The sequence below is a fragment of the Mycetomoellerius zeteki genome, unplaced genomic scaffold, assembly GCF_001594055.1.
Source record: "Mycetomoellerius zeteki isolate Tzet28-1 unplaced genomic scaffold, Tzet1.0 scaffold149, whole genome shotgun sequence".
Classification (NCBI taxonomy): Eukaryota; Metazoa; Arthropoda; class Insecta; order Hymenoptera; family Formicidae; genus Mycetomoellerius; species Mycetomoellerius zeteki.
In genome coordinates this window covers 633,586-651,655 of record NW_017256436.1, presented here as the reverse complement: position 1 = coordinate 651,655, position 18,070 = coordinate 633,586, and the positions used below count along the sequence as shown (strand labels likewise).

Genomic DNA, 18,070 nt, shown 5'->3' with positions numbered 1-18,070 from the left:
CGACGGCAACTAGAACTGCGGCAGTGAGCGTTAGGGGGCGCACCCGGCGGCTGCGCTTGTTGTTTCCCATCGCCGCCCGCCGCCATTTTACGGTCGCCATTGAGAAGTGAAAACCCTCCTAAATGTACAAATCCGAGTGAATAAAGCGCGGTGTTTAGCCCGCTCTTAGCGCGGAATTCTCGTGCAAGCGGGATAAGATCGGCGACGGAGTTGCCGTTCGAGTGTTAGACTAAATGAGTGTACGGCGTACGATGGAGAAGCCATGACGCATCCGTCGCATCAAACCAACGGCGCCAGCCTGGAGGACTGCCACACGAATTTCTTCGCACTGGTGAGTGGATCGTCCGCGTATTCGTGCGCGAGCGCGTGGACGCGCGCTCTTTGCCCGTAATTCCGATTCCTCATCCCTCATCCCGGGAATACCCAATGATATCGGAGTCTATTCCGAATTTCCGCGCGACTCGGTTCGGCGAACGCGAGACGATCTCGCCTGGAAAACGGGAACGAGGGCCCCCCCAAGGTGGCCACCGCCGCCGCCGTCGCCGTCGCCGGCGGCATCCCACGGCCCCGTACGTCACGTTGCGACGACGCGAATACGAGCGAGCGAGGAACCGAATGAACGGAGTGAGCGAATCAGTAATGAGAGCGAGAGAGAGAGAAAGAGAGAGCGCGACGACCACCGTCGCGCCCCGAACGTTAACCTATATTCGTGGCGACGTCGCCGAGTGTCTTGCACTCGTCGTTCATCGTCGCCGTCGTCAATGTCAACGTTGACGTCGTCATCGTCATCGTCGTCGTCGCGTCGTCGTTGCTGTCGCTCCATGTTGCTGTTGTGTATCGCCAGAGTCTTTCCCCCCTCCTTGTCGCCTGCCCTCGCGGCGGCCCCGTGCCGTGCGTGCGTTCATACGTACGTACGCACGCACGTACATACCGACGTACGTGCGTGTGTGTATGTGTGTGTGTGTGTGTACGTTAGTGAGATTTGAAGTTTTGTTGTGTCGAGCCAATGTCACGCCTGATTCACGTCAGACCCCGGAGTCTTACGGTACGTTGGACGAGACGGGGAAAAAAAGAGAGTCGACGAGCGAACGTACGTGCGAGCGAGCGAGAGAGAGAGGAGAAAGAGCGAGAGAGAACGAGTGGGAGGTGCGAGGAGGGAGAGAAGTGACCGCGAGAGGAGAGCGGAGAGAGGGCGAGAGAACACAAGCAGGCAAGGCATGCCGTGTCCCGTAGTTTCTTTCCCGTAGTCTCTTCATCTTTCTCTCGCTCTCTTTCTCATCCTCGTAATATCGCGTCTCGTGTACCTTCCAAAGTAAGAGACACTCGATTCTCGGATTCGGTCGTCTTTTCGAGCCGCGAAAATTCCGCCGAGAAAATCACTCCGCCGACGTTCCCGCCTCCCGAACTCTTTTTCGCAAGCGCGCGTAAAGGAGAAGGAGGAGGAAACGGCAGCGCGGTGGCGGCGCGAGAACGGATAGCGAAGTACTTTCTCTCTCTCTCTCTCTCTCTCTCTCTCGCTCTCTCGCGTAACATTCCTTTCGCCTCAACGACTTGTGTCGCGAGGGAGGCAACAACGTGCAGCGCGTCTCGCGTCGCGTCGCGCCGGCCGCCGTCGAATGAAAACTGTGTCAGGCGATTTTACGAAGTTTGCTTCTCCGAAGGCGAGATCGCGCGGCGTTATGTACGCGAGTATATTCGTTATGTATATTCGTTTTTCGGCGGCCACGATTATTTCCACGAAGACGCGGAATCGTGACGAGCGCATGCGAGATTAGTTGTTGCGCGGCTAGCTATTCTACCTATACCTATATCTATACCTGTGCGAGAGAAGGCCCCTCGTCGCGCTTCTCTCCTCTGTTTCAAGCGCTACTTCTCTCTTCTCTACTCGCTCATTCCGCGCGCGTGCGTGCGACTCACGCATACACGCGCCCGTCACGCATTCGACACAAACTAACGGCGAGGCGGACGCATTTTTCTGCCGTTCGTTGCATCTCACGTTCCCACAGAGTGCGGCTAAACGTCACTGCGAACGGACGACGCGTCTTCCTTTGCTCCTCGGAGCTCCTCGTCGCAGCTTCGGCGTGTCACGGTTTACATACTTTGTGACCTGCACGACAAAAGTCGAGATTCTCCGGGATCGTTGAAACTAGAGACCGCATAACCGAGTCTGGCCACGAACAATTTTGTCAAAAAAAGAGAGAGAAGAGTATATATACTGTTTCTTTTTTTTTACATATGTTGTCTCGTTCTACACTGAAAAAAATGATTAACAGCATTATTTTTATTGAAAATAATTTTGTTGATTTATAATATAACAGTATTAATGAAACAAGTGAAATTTTATTAAACCAGGAACATGAGATATTTGTTTCATTAATGGTGTTATTGAATTAATAAAAATGTTATTTTCAATTAAAATAATGCTATTGATATAACATCATTTTTTAGTGTAACTTATTCATTCTATAATAATTTAATTATTGAAGACAAAAAGGATAGGCTAGTCTCAATAATATATCATGTGGCTAAATTCTGTTATAAAGTCTCTAAAAGAATCTTGAAACGGATGTCACGGAAGAGTGTTTCTTTTCTCTAGAGATTTTACAAATTTCAAAATCAATAAGAAAGTCTCATGTACATATCTCGTTTCTAAACAAAATAGTTAACAAAACAGACGACAGGTCTGAAGGTACGCCTAAAATAACCGGATAGCTATCTTTTCCTTCTCATCGAGGACGTCTCGACCATTCATTTTTTCCTTCAGTCTGTGCGAATCCATAATTTATAGATGGTAATGTAAAGAATGTATGTCAATTTGCGAAACAATAGAAGAGTTCAAGGGTGTTTGGATAAATGAAACACAAATATGAAACGTTGGTTGTAAGAGAGAAAAAATTTTTTAAGTGTAATCTATTAGATATATTAATAAAGGAAATTAATAGGCATAAATATATCATATCAGCAATTAATAAAAGAAATTAATAGAAATAAATAAATTATTATCGGAAAGCAACAAAATATTAATATACAAGAAACCGGAAAAATAGGCCAAAAGCATGAAAAATGAAAACAGAAGCAAAAGAAAAAATTCTTAAATAACGTTATCTTTTTGTGTGAAAATAATGTTCGATTAAGATTAATATAATTTAATATTATAATATAAATTTTGTACGAGGAATGATACTTAAACCACGCGTATTAACATCTGTTAGAATCGAAAATTATATTCGCATTCTCATTGCATGGGCATAGTACTTATTTTTGGAAAAAACGATAACGAACGTATTCAGCTTCGGGCTTCAATTTGTTCCATATATAGTACGATTTGTAAAAATGAGTTATTTATAGTAAGTTAAGAATATTTAGCGAGACGAAAATATTTATGCGAGACCATCGTGTGAAGAACCAGGTTGATTCTTTTTATGTGTCGTTGATGGATTCCTGCGCGTCACGTGTCTTCATTTACTTACGATCGATGTTCATTATGCTCCGAAATCAACAGCGTGCGCAACGATTTTTCGCTTTCGACTAATGCGAATTTTTCGGGAAAAGAATTTAAAAAAGAGAGATACATTCATTTATTCGTATATTTTACATTCGCGAAATTCGCAACAATGACATGTACATTTTTACAATGTAAAAGTCCGACAGAGACCGTTTTTGGTTTTATGCGGATGAGCGGAGTTGCGCTTTAAATCGGCACGCGTCCGTTGAATTCCGACAAAGCGACAGGCTTTTGGAGCTTTATGAAAACCGCGCTGTGAACTAATTCGACCCGTCGGCGAAGCAGCGAATGTACATATTTTATTCGATTAAACGCGATATATACGCATACACAAATTTATTGCAAAATCTAGCAAAGCTGTTTGATCGCAAAGGTAGCGCAGCGGCTATTGACATCCCAATTAGTTTCTTTATGTCGTATGAATATGTGCACGAAAATTAACACAATTTAGTCAAATGCCAGTCGCAATTAATGACTTGAATAATTACATGGATAAATGAAGAAGTGTTATGAAGGTTTTTATTGACAGAAATAGATATTGTGTTAATCGTAATCGTCTTTTCCATGATAAGATTTTATTTTCAACTATAGCTTTGTTTATCAATTGAAAACTGTAATAAATTCACATAGTTTCCACATTCTTGAGAAAATTAACTCATGCGGATGATTCGTGGATTGTACGATTGTATACATCTACCTAATTAATATTTACACACGTCAGAAATCGATTTGCATAAGTCACGTCACATTTCTGAGTATTGAAGCATAATTAGTCGAGAGTTTGTTTAGAGCTTATTAGTATTCAATAGAAATTGAAAGCTAAAAAAATGTACTACCTACATGTCAGATGCGACCGATTAGCTCCGCTTTTATTCGCGCGACATAAATATCTTTTTCCAACCGGAGTAAATATACTGAAGAAAAAGAATGATGTTATACCAACAATATTATTTTAATTAAAAATAATTTTGTTAATTCAATAACTCTATTAGTGAAACAAATATATTATGCTTGTCTTTTAATAACATTTTATTTGTTTCATACTGTTGTTTAATACTGTCATGAATTAACAAGATTATTTTCAATTAAAATAATGCTGTTGATGTAACATTATCTTTTTTCAGTGTAGTAAACAGTTATGTAGGTATTATAAAAGGTGTAATAGAACGTATACAAAAACATATATAAAGTACGATAAAATATACGTCTTCATACATTATTAGCTTTTAATTATTCAAGAGTTTACAATTCTTTTCTCTATAGAATATCATTTCAATCGACTATTTTCTGGAATGAAGCTGGCGTTAACATCAGGATTGTCCGTAAAGACAGGTCTGACGATGCGAAACGTGTAACGATTAAGCTTAATTAAGACGGCGTGTAATATTATTGATATACATAACGACTTACAGGTCTCACGCGCACCGTCAAACATCGCGAAGAAATCGCTCGTGACAGTTTTTGTGCCTACAGTCTCGTGTATTCGCGGTAAAACGAGCGGTGTGGCACGTAAGAATATTCTCATACAGTGGTACTCAATTTTTCGAGACAGCGACATTAACTAACTAGAAACGCGCCAATCACGCGTGCCTAATCGGATTAATTAAAGTAACGGAGACACGCAACCAAGATAATGTCGATTAGTAGACTTGGGCAAGAATTTCAATTAAAACATATAATAAATCGTCGCGGCAACTTTTTAACACAAGTTGGAACATTGATAAAGAGAAATTCAGTGAAAATTATATTCATTTTCAAATACTTTACTTTTTATGTATATAAATAGTTAATTAGTGATATTTACAAATAGACGATTAATATTTACAAACAGAAATTGAAACGAATTCACAGCAGTCTACGGTAAAACGTCATTGAAAGTTAGTGAGATGAAAGCAAATAACTTTCGCAAACACGATATCTCCAAAAGCGAATCGTTGCGTATAAAACGTTGCAATTATTTAACAAAATATTTAACATTTGCTATCGTTCGACCCGCTTTGACTCAATCGATATCCTTGAAATAGCTGCGGTTGCTTTTTGCAATAAACCAAAGTATAGCGTCAGCTTGAAAGATGTAATTCAATGAATAAGGTTGTGTATATGGTGGTTTATCTGTCTTTCCCTTCAGCTCACAACAGCAATTGCGATCAAATTTAGTGTGGCGCGGTGGAAATTACGTTGGTAAAATCGATCAGCTACTTCATCTGGTATCGCATCTCGTGGCAAACCGCTGAGATCAAGGTGACAGAACGGCATTGCCTTCGAAAATTTCAAATACGTGAGTCGTCAATCGAAAGTGATAATTTAAATACGAAAATGGCGCCACGCCCGCATTAACCGCGTTTTATGATCATTAAACAAATGTTTATCGATAATCGAAATTCTAAAACATAAGCTTTATGTTGAGAGTCTTCCTCAAAAGGTCAAAGTCTCTCAATTAATTATCAAAACAGATTGACGTAGCAGTAAATTTATTTTTTCTTTATAGTATTTTTTCTTTATAACAGCTAAATTGAATATTTTTTAAAATCATTTTTAAAACTTTGTTAGAGTTTATTTATGCGGAGAAGAATTCTTTTTGTGAAGAATATCCAATGGATACTGGTTAATTGCAGCGAAAAAGCAACGATATTAAAAATATATAAATTTGAAACTTAACAATTTCCAATCAAAATTATTTATATTTTAAATAGGAGACTTCATTATTTAAATATATTCACCATTGAAACGAAACTCGGCCGCACAATAAGTCTGACTGAACCAGTATACAATTTTGAAACTTAAAGTGAGTATATATTTGATATTTGACAAAAGCGAGAAAAAGAGTTCTAGTGCATTCCAGTGCAAGAACAAAAAAACAGACCTAAGGACAATGCGTGGGAACTACGCGAATGATTTTCGAATTTCTGTAGATCCGATCGTGAACCTCCGAAAGCGAGTCATCGTATAAAAACGTTTTGTTCTGGCATTCTGCGGAGAATCGCCCGATAAAAACGGACCACCCTGTATACGTCCCTATTTCGCACGGGTTTGGGAACCGCTGGGGCAGCTTTACGCGGCCACGTCGTAGCGTTCCAGCGACTCCCCGCGTTCTCGCAGGCGTAGATACGTTAGGCACGCGGCGGCTTCTCGCGGCACCGACGAAGTCACTTGGCTAGATTATGCTGAAACTGGTGCTCCGGCGGGAGAGAGACAGTAGGGGAAGCCGCGAACGGGGTCCCCCGCCCAGCCTAGGTGAAAGCCTTGCACCGACTCTTGCGAGGACGCGGGTTATGGAAGAGCCTCGGAACACGGAACACCGTGTCGAGTTTCGCTTCGCTTTTGTCGTTCTCTCTTTATATCCTCCCGTTGCCGTTAAAAAATACATGCTTGTTTTATTTTATCTGTTGATAGGCAGAACAACCCTTGAGCAAAAAGCGTGCAAATTTATGATAATACGACACACGATGTAAATAATTCTATGGACATGACGATAATATGATTAATAATAAGATTAATTATACCTTTGCGAAATGTACAAATTTGCAAAGGACATTGAAATGACGTTCATTTATCATGTTGTTTTTGAAATAGCAAAATGAAACCATGCAGTCCTTGAATTTTTCGACACCTCTTTTTGCAATAAAGTTTTGCAATCGATTGCAGCTCGCTCATACCGGGTGTCCAAATACGAGCCTCTTATTCATGAGTGACTTGCTATTGACATTGCCGTATTCAGAAGTGCTCAATCATCCTCTCGTTCCCAATACGCTCGGATAAAGATGTGTTTTGAGGAGGCTCTTTATGCATCGTGCACCCTGACTTGTCGATAGTTGTACGTTTCTTCTTTATTGTATTTAGTTATTGAAACGTCAACGATTAATCTCGCTCAGATCTGATCGGATTTTGCCTTTACCGCAAATACACATGGGACCTCACGGTATACATCTTATTTACATGCAAAAAACGAAATATCTAAATTTTTTTATTGGAGTATCTAAAAATGTAGTTATATATAGATACAGATTTGAAAATAAATTTGTTTGGACTATCGAAATAGTCAAAACCTTTTGCATCGCTTGAGATACCTACATTGAGAAAAATTTCTGGTTAAAAGTGAGTTAACCAGTATATACAGAAAAAAATCATTTTATTGTTAAGAAAAGTGATTACTCAATTTATTTCTTTCTTTTTAAATAACGGTTATCGATCTTTAATAAAGAATATCTTTTGATAATAATCTTAAAATATTACAAATGTTATAAAAACTCATTATTATGTACTCAAAACAAAAATTTATTTTCATTTGAAGAATATTATAAAATTGATAGAAGATACGACTTTATATAATAAACAAATCAAATTTGTTTGAATTTAATAATCTTGATTGAAGTATTAATTAAACTTACTAGGATTCAGAATATATTTTGAATAAATTTGATGCTTATAATGATAGATTTATATGAAATTTATATGAACTTTCGAAATACTTGAAACAAATAATTATCACTTGCGTACAGTATGTATTTTTCTGTTAAATTTTGATCATATCAATCAAAATTCCGATCATCATAATTGGACATCTGGTTATTTCAATTAGAATTATAAATTTTGAATGTTTTTCATCAAGACCTACAGATGATACAGTGTAATACAGTGAATCATTGCATTCTTATTGTTTGCCAATGTTAAACAAAGATGAAATGATCACTGTGTTATACTGTGTCTCTTGCTGCAAAGCACCAATAATCAGAAAATTCTGATTCGTCCATTTTCAACCAGAAATTTTTCTCACCGTACGTAATTATTTTGATGGTTCAACAAATTATTATCAGATCTAATTGAATTTTTAAATATCTTCAGCAAAACCTTTTACCGTGTACGTTGCGTTTAACGGTGTTACTCGGAGGTGTTGTTGTTGTTTTTTTTTTTTTTTTTTTTCCCCAGAAATCACGTTTGATATCAAAATCCTTCGTGCGCGTTCGTAGGTCGCGCGTGTCGACGGATTCAGGCCAAACCGTTTTCATCGTTGACGGTGATTAACCGTCTTAAGGATAATTAGAGGGAAGAGACGGAAGTATTATATGAGAAATATCGAGCGACAGCGAGTCTATATTCGCTGAGAGGGGCGCGAATCCGAGAGAGGCGGCGGTCTCGCCGCGGGATGAAAGGCAGACGGCGGGTGCGATTCCGTTACTGTGTACGGTTCCTGAGGAAAATATACCGGTGGGGTTCGCCGGTGGAATCGACCGGTGGCTGTGCGGCTCCGAAGCACAAAGGCGATTGTCGAAGGCGAATTTTAAACTATCTGCCGTGATTTGGCGGGACGGCGAGGGGCAGAGGAACGAGAGGGACACACGACGAGGAGGAGGCCTCTGCGCCCTGGCTAATTCCCCCCGCTGAGACAACAACGGGCCCTCGAGTCGTCGTTGCTCGCCTGTCGTCTCAGGTTCGAAGCTCCTCTCTCTCTCTTTTTCTCTGCGTCTCCTTCGCCTCCTCCTTCTCTTTGCTGCATCCTTTTCTTCTTCCTTCGATCCCGGCGACTTAAAAATAGACCGAGTGCGAGGATATTGTGACCGATTAGGAAGCGAACGGTGTATATACAAGGTGTCTCTCACTAAGCACTCTTTCAATTCGCGAATTTTTGGTGATTTATGTCTGTTTCCATCAATGCAGATTAACTTTAATCTCTGTTTACTCTTCATCTTTTTTTAATTCTTAGAACTAGGAAAAGATGAAGAATAGATCGAATCGAGATTAAAGTTAATCTACATTGATTGAAACTCGTATTAATGCTAGGATAGAACGCGCTTGTCTTTAAAATGTTTGAGGACGATTCATAAAACTTTAAATGTACTTTATCAATACGTTTCGGGGTAGTCAATGACGTAAATTTAAAAGTCGAGTTTTCCATCAAGCGTATAAAACGCTTCGGCGCTTGATGTAAGTTGCAAGGTTTTAGTGATTTTACAACAATAATTTCGTAAACAGTTTGCAAATGAGTCTGCTAGCGTTTATAAATAAATATGCGTTATATATACGTGGTTGCACGCGTATTGCACACGCTTCAAGCGGAAACGTAGTTTCCAAGTTACATTAATTCTAATAAATATTAATCGACACTTGGAACGTTCAGAGAAAATATCAAAATGTTGTTGTGTCGAAACAGCAAATCTGGGGGAGGTTTGAGCGGCTCTTACATTTAAACGTACGACTCTACTACTATCTTTTTTTTTTCACAAGGTAACGAAAAAAAGTATCTATTTTCCTCAGTCTCGGTACAGAAAAAGAAGATCATCCGGAGTAATTTTACAAAATACCTGACGGAATAAAAGCGAAGAGGTACAAAGCATTGTATCAAACGAGTGCTAAATACGCGCGAATGTAACGAGACCCATAATTTACAACATTAACAAGCTGCTTTTTCTCAGTCGAAGAGATCATCCGCTACAACTTCACTCCGTTTATTGTGGACTTCACTAGTTCGAAGTTTCTTCTCTTAGCGACCGATTTGTTTGTATCGTCAAGTACCGGCATAACCGTTACGCTTCACTGCACCCAATAATCGCACCATTACGCTTCGAAATGCCGTTCCTGTCACGCTCGTAACATCGCGCCTTTCCGAAAACTCAAACGCAACTTGCCGTTTATGCACTGAAGGTGCTTTTCCATGCTGATGCTCGACGCTCATTTTCAGCGCCAAAATAAGTTATATCGTTCACTTGCTGAACAGTGACATAAATTGAAAAACAAGGTTTTTCAGAAAATGTTTGAATGCCTTGAATTATTAACATTTTGTAATATTAATTTTGAAATACAATTTTGATAATAACTGATTATAGAAGAATAAAAGTATATTTAAAGAGAGTCTGATCTTTCTATTTTTGTTTTTCCATTTTTTTATAAAGTCGTCTTATTTTTAAATCGTTAAAAAATGATCATTTCTGAGTTATGCCATTGTAGCAAATGAACGATATGGCCAAAATAAACGCTGGAAAATGCACAGAGAGAAAAATGTTTTGTATTTACAAATACCAAACATTTTTCTCTCTGTGTGGAAATGCAAAAAGACGTAGCGTCATATGTATGTAGCATTTAATCTTAACTAGTGTCAAAATTGAGACCACGCGATCACACTGATCTTTTCAACGTCTCATGAAATACTTCAAGATCGGTATTGATAGCCAATTCTTATATTTGAAACTGTCTTAAGTAGAATCTTAAAATGTCCTAAGACAATACTTAAGACGGTCTTAAAATAAGAACGGACAATGAATACTGGCCTAAGACTATTTTGAAGATAACTCAGGGAAGGGATTCTTTTGCGTTGATTTTTAAAATATCTGCTCCGTGTCATGGCAAATCCCGAAGAGAAAAAAAAATCGCATACGCGATAAGCAAACTCACTAAGCCGTGCCCTCGCTTTCAATTTCCTCTTCGTGAGCCCCTCTCTCTCTCTCTCTCTCTCGTCTTCGCGGAAGAACAGTCGAGTTACGTTATAAAGCCTTGTTGGTCGAACGACGCGATAAAAAAGAAGGAAGAAAAAAGGTTTACGCGCGAACGAATAAGTCTACACATGCGATAAAAGAGCGTCTCTTGCTCGCGGAAAATCTCGCCGGTTAAATCTCAAACGATCGGTCGCTTGTGCGAATCGGCATCGGCGATGCACCGCGCCGCGATGCGATGCAACGCGACGCAACGCAACGCAACGCAACGCAACGCAACGCAACGCAACGCAACGCAACGCAACGCAACGCAGGTAACGCCCAATGCATTTTCAATGTTAACGCGCCTTCTTCTATCTCGCGGCACGTCCTACACGTCGTGATACACGGGGTGTCTCACAGTAACTGATACGCGATTGAGATTTGAATCGAGGCTCGGAAACGGAACGCTGAAATCGACGCGCTTGTTTGGCGGAACGAGCTTTCGCCAACTGTATAATTTTTGTCCGCGTAAAAACGTCCGGATGCAAGGACCTTTCTAGTGCCTGTTCCACCATAGGGCCATAAGAAATTAACTAATAGTCGATTATTTTTCTTATATTTGTGACTGTGATCAAGTCAATTTCTCAAGACTTAGAGCGGGAATGCAGAATCTTGTATAACGCATAATGCATATAAGAAAATGATTTGATCAAAGTCTTGCATTTCCTTCCTTTCTATAGAATAAAAGATTCTGATTGGTTAATTTTTTTACGCTTTATGTGTGGGCAAAAATCTGTGTTTCGGCCTTTACTGCTTACGACCCTTGTTGTAGAATAGACACAAGCGAAAGGCGCGCAGCTGTGTGCGGGACACCCTGTATAAACACGGAGAACGTCAAGCTGCAGGAATCTACCGTAGCAGAGGCAGGCTCTCTCGACTAAGGCGATTACAACGCGAGGATCCGTGAATCTACTTTCGAGCGAGCGGCTCTCGGCTCGCTCGCTCGTTCGTTCGTTCGCGAGAATTCTACCTCGTTACGCACACGCACGCGACGTAACGTTCGTGCGGCTTTAACGGCGACGGGCGTAAGGAGGGCAGTAACAGAAATGGGAACCCATAGCAGGCGGGAATGCTCTCGGGTACCGTAAATACATTGCAGCGCAATAAAAATAGAATGCGGGATACCCCGCATTGATGATATGCCACATTGATATTTTAATCGTGACTGACCCCGCGGCGCGTCTTCTTTGCGCACGCTGAGTGCACGATTCTTCTTCTTTTTATTTTGTCCACACATTCATGGTTATCATCGGTCACGATACTGACGATGATACCTACAAATTTTCCGCTCGGGTGGCATTGCGGTTTGATATCGCGCATAAATTGCTATGCTGTCACGATCATCTTCGTAACGTTTAGCATTATCTCGTGCGATTAATAGTTGGCTTGTCGTTTCTCGTAGACGATTTCATATAAACGCTTCAGCAACGACGCTATCTTAGATCGTATTTCGCGCGGTATATGTTCACAAATATCAGACGCTTGAAAGATCGTTTACAAATTCCACGTTTTACACTTACAGTTTTCATTGTATCTATGAAATGCAGTTTCATTGTATCTATGAAACGTATCCCTGAACCGTTGGAGGATTACCATAACAGTCTTCTAGAATGCGAACCTCGCGCGACACGTCGACCATCGGCCGGATCTCCCGTGGTCGCGCGAGAAAAAGGTACAGCCGGCTGGAGGGGGAGGGAACGAGAAGGAGGAGGAGAAGGAGGCAAGCCGTCCGATGGCAGAGAGGAGCACGGTGAACGCGAGAGAAAGAGAGACGCAGCGGCGCGCGTGGACGGATGGTTCGAGGGGATATGGGGGTTCCCCGAGTCGAGTCGAACGCGCGAGCCCACGCGGGCGGCCTTGCACGTCGCCTTGCTTGTATTGATCAGCGGGCTTGACAGCCCCGTAGCGTTACGGCGGGCGCCTTTGGTACTCGCTCCCTCTCTCTCCCTCAACATTGGAGCGATTGGGGCGCGAATATTTTGTCTCGCCGTTGCGGTACACATATACGCGCGAGCGCGGAAAAGAGAAAGAGATGTGGATAGCTTTATTTATTGTGCACTCTCAAGCGTTAAAACATTTAACATTATAATAAGCGTAAAGGCGCATACAAAGCAATAAAAGAAATATTGCAAAAAAGAGAATAATAAAGGAAAATGTATATATATAAATATATATATGTATGTAAAAAAAAAAGAGAAACCCCACAATTACACTGAACCGGCATGTGATAGGCGCCACTACGCGCGCGGCGTCCCTACCTTCCGACAGTGTGCGATGTGCCGCTCGTCCTCTCCGCGGAAGGCGCGGAGCGTTATCGACCGATCGTTACGCCTCCACGAGACTCGACCGCCGCGTACCACGCACTCTCGAGAAAGAGATGAAGCTTCTCTCTTGCGAGGAAACGAGATAGTCATGTAGCATGGAATTGTCGTGTCGCCGAGATTCTCGTCTCGGAATCTTGAAAATTCCGCTCCAATCCTCGAATCCGTTCCGGATTCGACGACTCGTTCGTTACCACTCTAGATTTCAAGAGGGACAGAGATGCAGGGATATGATGCCGTGAGAGATATCTCGCATCAGTCGATAACGAATCCTGACCCGGTCACTGAGTAAGCGCCACCATATCCTGGAAGGCGATGCCCTCGATCTTTGGGGACAATTTCCTATCGATCGGTTGCAGCGTTTCAACGAAACTTGCCATCCGCCGCTATGGCGAAAATACATGACCGGGTCAATGCAGAGAGCGCTGACATCCCTTCGGTTTGGAAAGAAATCGATATGTACACGCTTATCCAGATATGCCTTTCTAAAAAAAAGTAACCTTTTTAAAACTGGCTTTCAAAATTAAGAACAATAAAGACTCATTTGTTGCCGATTATTCTATTATATAAGCTAATTGAAAAAAGATCGAATTGTTGCGTTTGAAAACGAATAAAAAGATTACATCTTAAAGTAAATTTCGTGAAGGAAACTATTTTATCTTGTATATTAGAGGGAATACTATAGGCGAAGCGGATTTTATTTTATCCGAATCTCGGCGCGGCCAACTTCAGACCCTTCTGACATACTGTAATTCGCGCGATCGCGAGATCCCCGAAGGCGCCAAGATCTTATTACCTGCCTGCGCGGTGGTTGTATACACATTTGAATCGTTCTGATTATGTCAGCTGGTTCTCTGACGTAAGGAGACGCCCGGCGCCGATTGGACGATGGTCGCGCGCCCACTACGCGACTGTGCGCGCGTGCGCCGTTCTCATGGCTCCCCTCAAAGTTGCCGGAGCCCCCTCCCTCCCCCCCAAATGCATCGGCAATGGCGTCACACGGTATCTGCCATCATCCTCTGGAATGTCTACTGGTTAGACGCGAAGGCGCAGTTAGCAATTCTCGCATGCTGCATACTGGCAGCTAACATACTATTATATGTATCGTGAATAATTTCAACAAAACGAGAAGATTCTCGACAATTTTCATCCAATAATCAGCGTCAATCGTACGCACGATTTGAAGAATTTTCGCGTCAGCAATAAACAACGACCAGGAATTTTCAACACGCTTCCATCCCGTTCCTACGGACATTCGTACAAACATTTGAAGGATCAGAATACACATTCGTATTAAATACATATGAAACTAGAAGCGTATCAGAATATATCGCGAGAAAAATTATAAAAATACAATTTTTTAATTATTAGAGAAAAATAAATAAACAGAATAGATGAAATATTTCTCCAAAGTTTGAAATAAATAGAAATAGTTTAATAAAAATGAAAAATAAATGGACAGAGCAAATAGAAATCTTCCTTGAAGTCTGACGTAAATCATCGCTTAAAGTGAGCTTAAGCGCGCATTGTTTATACGCGCGCGTCGCTCGTTGCGTTGTCAATCAGAGTTCATGAGTGTGCGCGCGCGCACGCACACACTTCGGAGCGAGACGGCGTGAAGTGCGCCGCGCACGCGTTCGGTACGATCGACTCCCGTGACGCGCGCGTCGATGACTCGTCGTTGACCGCGCGGCGGGACATCCCGTCCCTAATCGTCGAGGGACGGCGCGGGCGGCGCGACGCGGCGCGGCTGGGAAGCGCGCGCGGAATCAGGTGCGATGAAGATACCAAATCCGGGGTGAATGGACTCCCTCTCGTTAACGCAGATAGGACATTTTCCGTCAATGCAACGAGCGGATACGGGCGAGGGCCGCGCGCGAGATCTTGACGGCTTTGACGTTGACCTTACGCGACGCGGTCGATGCCGTACGCTCGTTACTTTTGGTCTAAAAAAATCTTAGCGTTCGTTGACAATTCTATGCTTCTTTGTTCTATTTTTTTTTATCAGTAATTATCACTAAAAGTACACTTACGTTTCTTACTCACTAAAAAGACCAAGCGACTAAATCACCATGAAGATAAAAAAAATGATGAAAAATCAAATATTCAATATAAAAAGAATATAATTATCGAAAAGTCAAAGCATTTTAGAATCTTTTACACACAAAAAATATTATATTAATCTAAAAAATTTAAATGAGTAATAATGACTTCTAATGTTAACAGAAAAAATAGGAAGAGAGGAGAGGAGCTCTCTAATATTGAATCATGACGTGTAGTTAATAAGCATCGATAACTTCATATATTTCGGTTTGCTTTAATATATTTCAAGACGTAGCTATATTAAAAATGAAACATCGATATGTGTCAAGAAGAAAAACGGACTTTTACAAGATTAAAATTTCAATAGATATTTCTTAGTCTTAGAAGAAGACGCGAATGGAGTCGAAGCTCGAGATACAAAAGCAAGGTCGGAGAGAAAGTTGTTTTGCGCGGTCGTGCGATATACAGAAATTTCTAAATTCCGAAAAGCCTGTTTGATATTAGAAAATACACGCGATGAAGTATAGAATCTCAGATATCAAACGTCCATGACGAGGAAAGAAATGAATTATCTGTCATCAAGTAGTAATTAATAACCTTATCTCGATTGCTGTAATTTCGAAATATATAAAAAAATCTTCATAGAGATTTTTTTCCTACTGTTATCATGATGCATCGATCAAAGTTGGATGATTTAGTAGAATATTAAAATGGCGTTTATCAAAAAAAGTTTATCAAAAAAATTCCAACTGTTGTGAGACTTTTGGCGGATTCGATTGGAAGAACTAGTGCGTATTAAAGCCGTTGTACACTAATTTAATTTAAGTATAAAAATGAAATGCAAATATTTCGAATTATGAAATACATATTTTACCTAATAGTACAATAAAATGTATTAAGTATTTCACGATTTAATCGATCTCTATGTTTATTTATAAACATATCTTTACGTTATTTCGTGTACGACGGCTTTAATGTGCACCAGTGCGCGTTGAGTGCGTCCAATCGAATTTGCTATTTAATAAATGATTGGTTTATACATTTAAATCCAATGAGGAACTAAGGACATGAAACGGTCATATTACATAATCCTATAATTTTGTTATATTAACTGGATGATTAAATATTTTACTCGAGATAGTCAGAATTTTAATTACGATAATCAGAATTCCGATTTATGTTATCAGAATTATTTTGTTTATACTTCTTGTCGATACAATCATTTTTCTCAGTGAGCCTATATATCCAGATTTATACCCATTTCTCTCTATCAATATAGATTAAATTTAATCTCGGTTTAACTTACGCTTCACCTTTTTCTAATTCTTATAACTAGAACAAGATAAGGAATTAATTGAACCAAGATTAAAGTTAAACTATCGTTAGTGAAAACGAGCATTAGTCCTGATTCAAAATGGACCGATGAATCGGAAGTAATGCGTCTCAGGCAGGAATGGTCGAAATGCAATTAATCAATCGAGCGATTAGCGAGTCGGTTGCGCATGCCTGTTTTGTTGAAAACGTTCCACGGTACGATTGTATGCGATAATATGCGTTTGAATAAATTAGCGGCTTGTCACGTCGCGTGACAAATAGAGACACTGTGCCGTAAGGTCAAGGACCGACCCGATGTCGCTTTCTCGGCGAGCCGCATGCCGCGCTCGCTGTATATGTCTATTTTACTGGGTAATGCACGTTTCGCCGCGCTCAAAGGATAATTTATTACCTTGCGATTTAACGTCTCCGTTCGCGAAGACGTTATTGCCGCCGACCGTTCGTTCACGGCCAATGTTATCTTTTGTTCGGTAAGAGCGCGTAGATTTTTACGTTCGGCATTTTCATCGGATGTTTGTTATGGCTGCTTGTTGTTGATATTTTGCTGGCAAATCTGATCGACTACTGCAAGAGATCTAGAAAACTAGATATCTCATTATCACGAATTAAACGGCAACGGTGAACTAACGGAACGGTTGATGATTTTTAACAGCCGTTAGATCCGAGCAATCCCGTTTGATATCACTCACTTTTTTTTTCGTTATTACTAGATGTACAGTTGTATTTATGCGTTCAAGACTACTGTATAAAAAAAAAACTCTGAATGTAATAAATACTGTATAAAAAAAAAAGAATCTTTGAAATAAATTTGTAATAAATGTAATCTTTGCATTTTTATCTACAAATTATTTGTTTAATTTATCAAACGAATAATTTATAGGCAAGATTTTAGACATTTTTTTTTTTAAAACAAGGACAAATCAACGTCGGAATCCCAAAGCTGCTTGTCGCGATTACACGCATATGACGCATGACTGCAAAGCAGGAATTTCTAAATGGAAAACCCCTATTTTCGATATCGGAAAAACAAACATGTGTGTTACTGCGAATTCGCCAGTCACGGTTCTGCTTTTATTTATTTTTTTTTTATTACAGCGTTATCGCGCAAATCCCGCGTGTGTTCATGAGGGGGACTCCCCGGGCAGAACGCGTGCTCCAATTTCCGATGAAAATCATGACCCTCGCAAATCCCTAACGAGATATCCCGCCTCACCACCGATTAACCCTTTAATCACTAATCGTCGCTATTGTTTGACAGACATCCCTCTGCGGCATTAAATGGAGGAAACTCGTGTGGGGCGAGGTGGCCGGTGGCTTCGGCGGCACGCCCCTCGAGGACCCGGTGCTGTCGAGTTTCTCGCGATGTTTAGCTGGTGACATTCTGTGCGTGTGGCGACGAG

General features: G+C 40.8%; 2 protein-coding genes across 2 annotated transcripts in view; one reads left to right on the top strand and one right to left on the bottom strand.

The window, feature by feature from the left end:
* The window catches only part of mRpL50 (mitochondrial ribosomal protein L50), a 5,067-nt gene extending 4,803 nt beyond the window's left edge, over positions 1-264 (bottom strand). The window contains exon 1 of the mRNA XM_018462874.1: positions 251-264. Coding sequence (XP_018318376.1) covers positions 251-264 — 14 coding nt within the window. The remainder of the gene's footprint in view (positions 1-250) is intronic.
* The window catches only part of skd (mediator complex subunit skuld), a 33,685-nt gene continuing 15,628 nt past the window's right edge, over positions 14-18,070 (top strand). Inside the window, 2 exon segments of the mRNA XM_018444325.1 lie at positions 14-331; positions 17,929-18,068. Of these exon segments, the coding sequence (XP_018299827.1) occupies positions 263-331; positions 17,929-18,068 (209 nt within the window). The 5' untranslated portion in view covers positions 14-262.